Below are 5,165 nucleotides of genomic sequence, written 5' to 3'. Positions count from 1 at the left end.
TTCACATATACAGCCATCAGGCTGCTAAACTGTGCATAGCATTCCTCTATGTCTGTTCTTTCCGAATCATTTGCCACAATTCCTCAGTTTCTCCCTGATATATCCGAGTGTATATTCAGGGCTTATCTTGTCTCTGGTGCACATGACAAGCACCTCTCTCTGTATGTAACTTTCTGCTGTGTATGTTTTGGGTAAAATATACGTTTGCTCCTGTGCTCATAGCTGCTCCAATGACCAGTGCTTATAATGACGTTTCAGCGGGACTGGAGAACATTCAATAATAAAAGAATCGTGAGTTTAAAGTGTTTAAATTAGTGATGAGACTAAAATTTGACTTTCTTTGTCTGTGGGAGAGTGACCCTAGTGGTTGATTTTATGATTCAGAAAGACCTGGTCTTCAGTATAATTCTGACTGCATCCTTCTTTAATTAGGAACTGTTACTTTATGTGCCTGGACTACAGGGCCCCTTCTGGGAAATTAGAGGAACTGTGTCTCATTAACATTATTTTACAGGTTTTCATCCATTTCCATCTCCTTGGTTATAGGGAAAATGCCCATAAAAGCCTTCCAATTTTCCTATATTAGCGAATGGCAACACAATATGTGATAACTGTCTGATTTCTGCTTGATCTTTCTCTCAAACTTCTACACCCAAATCTGCTAATTTATGTTAAAGATTTTACCTCTAAAATGGATCTTAAACTCATTTGTATCAAAACTGTCTTTGAGGTCACTTCCACCTTCTCCTAAAGTCTGTGTCACTGCTCTTACTTCTGTCTCCAGAAAGTTCACTTTGAAATGATAGTTATTTTTCTGTGATGCAATAGTGCCTGGCCCTTTAACCTCTGCTTGCCTCCCATTGCATTTAGGCCACTCTCTATATTTTTTCTTGAGCTTTGGGTGTTGTCTACTGGACCATACCTACCTTCTCACCACGTCCTAGCTCCTCTTCTATCTGCCACAGTGTAGCAATAGGGGTCTCCTTTTAGCTGGAGCCTCTGCCATCTAAGGTCCTCAAAGAGCTGATCCTGTAATCCTCTGCTCAAATGTTACTTCCTCAGAGGTCAGAGGAATATCCCCAGATCATGTGTTGTTACTTTATGGCTTTTAATCTTCTTTAAAAATATCTAAAATTTTAAAATACATTTCTATTTTAGTGTAGTTATTACACTCCCCATCCCAAAACTCTGTCTTTGTCCTCAGAAACTGGAAGCCCACTGACCAGGGTCCCACCTTTCTGTTCCTCACAACTTACTTGGATTACAGCAGTTATACCTCCCCAGGACTGATCTAGATTCATCTTTACTGCTTTAATATGGAGCAAGAGCCCCTTCCACACTAATTGTCATTTACACTTTATATGAAACACCACTTGCTTGATGTCCCAATTTCATTATAATCCACAGTGACATCCACTGAACGCATGTTAATATTTGTATTAAACAAGGGAGGAGGAAAGTGGGTTTCAAAGAGAGCATGATTTCAAGGACATAAAAGTCTCGGGAGTCAATGAAATCCAGAGATTTCACAGGGATGAGCCTGACACTCCCGGTGCCTCGTGATGGCATACAACTCATATTGTGGCTGGCCTTTTCCATCTCCACCAGTGTAGAAGAAAAATTAAGCAGGTGGCATGTGAAGGTCACCCAGCTGCAAGGAATAACTTCCAGACTGTGAGCAGATGACAGCACAGGAAAGCCAGTGCACCTCTTGAAACTCGCAGCTGTAACACGAAGTGGGCTTTGCTAGCTTGCTTTGGAGGTATTTGTGGAGGCACTGGAGGATATTAGACAGCACACGACTTTAGGCTGAGACTTGAATACAATCCTTTTCCTCCTCTCGGCGAGAACATAGAAGTGAACTTAACAGCTCTCTAATAACTCATCATTAAAATAAAGTAAGAGGGTACAGGTAAAAATGCTATGTAGGAAATTGAGATAGAGTTTGGTATATGATAATTATGTCACATGCATCTATCTAATTAATAATATGCTGTTAATAAGCAACTGTTGCTGCTGTTGGTATGCAAAGCAGGCAGGAATGAAAGATGTTTAGCAGACCATGGACTCTGACCAAATGATTTTTTTCTCTCAGAAGAGCTAAATCCTGTGTGTTTGATATGGATTTAGAGAACCAGACACAGGTCACCCATTTCATTCTGGTGGGGTTTCCTGGGAGCCTGAGCATGCGAGCAGCAGTGTTCCTGATGTTTCTTGTGGCCTATATTCTGACTGTGACTGAAAACGTGATCATCATCCTACTGGTGCAGCAGAACCGGCCACTGCACAAGCCTATGTATTTCTTCCTGGCCAACTTGTCTTTTCTGGAGACCTGGTACATCTCAGTGACTGTGCCCAAGCTTTTGTTCAGCTTCTGGTCCTTGAGTAACAGCATCTCCTTCACCCACTGTATGATACAGCTTTACTTCTTCATTGCACTTATGTGTACGGAATGTGTTCTTCTGGCTGCCATGGCCTATGACCGGTATGTGGCCATCTGCCGCCCGTTGCACTACCCCACCATCATGAGCCATGGGCTCTGTTTCCGCCTGGCTCTTGGTTCCTGGGTCATTGGCTTTGGCATCTCTTTGGCAAAGATCTACTTCATCTCTCGTCTGAGTTTCTGTGGTCCCAATGTCATCAACCACTTCTTCTGTGACATCTCTCCAGTACTTAATCTCTCCTGCACAGACATGTCTGTTGCAGAATTGGTGGACTTTGTCTTGGCTCTGATCATCTTCCTCTTCCCCTTATCAATCACTGCTCTGTCGTATGGATGCATCCTGGTCACTGTGCTACGCATGCCAACAGGAAAGCAAAAAGCCCTTTCCACCTGCGCTTCCCACTTTGTGGTGGTCACCATCTTCTACTCAGCCACGATTTTCATGTATGCCCGACCCCGAGCTATTCACGCCTTCAACATGAACAAAGTCATTTCCATCTTCTATGCCATTGTCACCCCAGCCCTCAATCCTTTCATTTACTGTCTCAGGAATCGGGAGGTTAAAGAAGCTCTGAAGAAATTGATCAGTTGCCAAGCGATTAGATCTGACTAATCTATTATGACTGATTGGAAAGAAAAGACTATCTTCTCTGTGTTCCTATATCCTTTCTCTTCCAATACCCTAGCTAAAATTGGTGATATTAATATGATTACAACATGTCCACACCAAGTTTGGACCCTTGTATGTATTTATGCATGACAACTGTACTTTAAGGACACACACACTGTGTAGATGTCTATAAAAATAATTCTCTTAGACTCTAATCCAACTTAGAGGTTATAAGGTTTTAAAAATTAAGCTAAACAAAGGTGTGGTATTGTACTGTGTGGCTTGGCCTGATTTGGGTCCTATAAACATGAACAGTTCTGAGGTTAAAAGATTCCACGGTGCCCTTGATTTCCCAGTTATGTGACTTGCAGAGGAAGCAGCTTCCTCAACAATCCCATTGTCTATGTGCTTGGGGTCAGCACTGATGACAGAGTCTATAAGGCAGATCCTCATAGCCTTACAAATCCTTTTGCTAACACTGACTTCTCCGTGTAAGTGCTACTTCTTGAGTAGTACTTTTTGCCAGAGAATGCTTTTATAAATTTGTGAGTGAATTGTACATTACGTAATCTTGTAGTCTGATACAACTTTCGCCATTGCTTTTTCTTGAAGTCCATAATTCCCTTCACAACATTTGTTTATATCCTTTGATTGACGAATGCAAGGTAAATGATGAATAAATCTCAAATATATTCAATGTGGATCAACTAGCCTTATTATTTAGAGTTGTGGATCAACTCTAAACCCAGTATTTTCTCATTTATCCTCTTCCTCTTTTTTCCTTTCACAACTTGTACACAGATACAGGTAACAACACAATTTTAATGATTGACATGGATTTTCCTTTTGTGACATCCCACATAAGACCATTTCAATTAACGCTAGAGATATGCCCTGTTTCACAGGTTTGCCAGTAATGAAGGGAGTTCCACTGTAAGCTACATTCAACATAATGGCTCTAGAAGTCAGAATTTATTTTTTCTTAAGAGGAGTTTTAAACAATAATATTTATTACACCAGTTACAACTTTCACCAAAGTGCAAAAAACACTTTGAAAGTAAGGAGTATTTCCTCCCCATTTTACAAACATCCAGAACAGATATTCACAGAAGTAAACAATATTTTCCCCAAAATATTCATGTGCAAAGGTCGAAAGCCCAGGTCGCTTGTTCTGAGCTCTGGGTTTTTCCTCTAGTGCCTGGGTCTCCCAAAGGGAAACAAGCTTCTTCAGAGGCCAGGTGTGCAGAAGCTAATCGCCAAGGGACTGAGTAGATCATGAACTTGTACAGCGGGAGGCAGCTAGTAAAATAGAGTGGACCAATGTGAAGCCCAGATCTTAGGAAAAGCAAGGAACAAAGAAAAATAGGCACGTACTTCACTTAAGGAAATAAATGTGCAAAAGCAAATAGTGTTCACAGAGAAGCAATTTATGTCAGCTTCTGGATGTATTTCCTTTCCTGAGTCAATAAAATGTAGCTATTAGTGTCTTTAAACCCCATGTATATAAAAGAAATTATGTTCTGAATAATTCATATGAACCAAACTATCAGGGTACAGTCCAAAGGGAATATTAAATGCGTGTCTGAAACATAGGCAAAAAAAAATTCCTGTAGAAATCAGAAAACCAAACCAGAACAAAGCAATAAATGTTACAGGCCATAATCTAAATTTTTGCTCTGGATGTATTTTTACAGTGGGACCTTGAAGGAACTGTTTATACTTTCTGGAACACTGATTCCTTATATACGAAACTGGAATGATTATGTTTGCTCTGCTTGGCTTGAACAATGATTGCGAGGCACATCTAGTATGATTTAAAGGCCTTGACTATTCAGTGCCTGGGATAGTATAAGATCTAAGAAAGTGTCCTTTGATTGGGACTTGCATGGAGAAATGAGCAAGAACGGGTGTGTTATTTCACCTGTCAAAATCTATCCTATACACACTGATTATGTCCGTGTACATAACCTGGGAGATGGCAAAACCAAGGGAGTGTCTGTTTGTCTATGACTTCCATGATTTTTAAGTAATAGAGAGGGTATGATGGGATGGATTTTACGGGGAGTGTAAATTTTATTAAACTGTATTGCAAAGAACAAATGAGAATTAGTA

At 40.4% G+C, this 5,165-nt stretch overlaps 1 protein-coding gene across 1 annotated transcript; it reads left to right on the top strand.

The window, feature by feature from the left end:
• Positions 1-2,120: 2,120 nt before the first annotated feature.
• LOC102001214 (olfactory receptor 6B1) lies at positions 2,121-3,056 on the top strand. The gene has a single exon (XM_013352472.2). The coding sequence runs from the start codon at positions 2,121-2,123 to the stop codon at positions 3,054-3,056; it is 936 nt and encodes a 311-aa protein (XP_013207926.1).
• The last annotated feature ends 2,109 nt before the right edge of the window (positions 3,057-5,165 follow it).

Source organism: Microtus ochrogaster, linkage group LG12, assembly GCF_000317375.1.
Source record: "Microtus ochrogaster isolate Prairie Vole_2 linkage group LG12, MicOch1.0, whole genome shotgun sequence".
Classification (NCBI taxonomy): Eukaryota; Metazoa; Chordata; class Mammalia; order Rodentia; family Cricetidae; genus Microtus; species Microtus ochrogaster.
The sequence above is the reverse complement of the archived record's forward strand: the minus strand, read 5'-3'. Positions and strand labels throughout refer to the sequence as shown.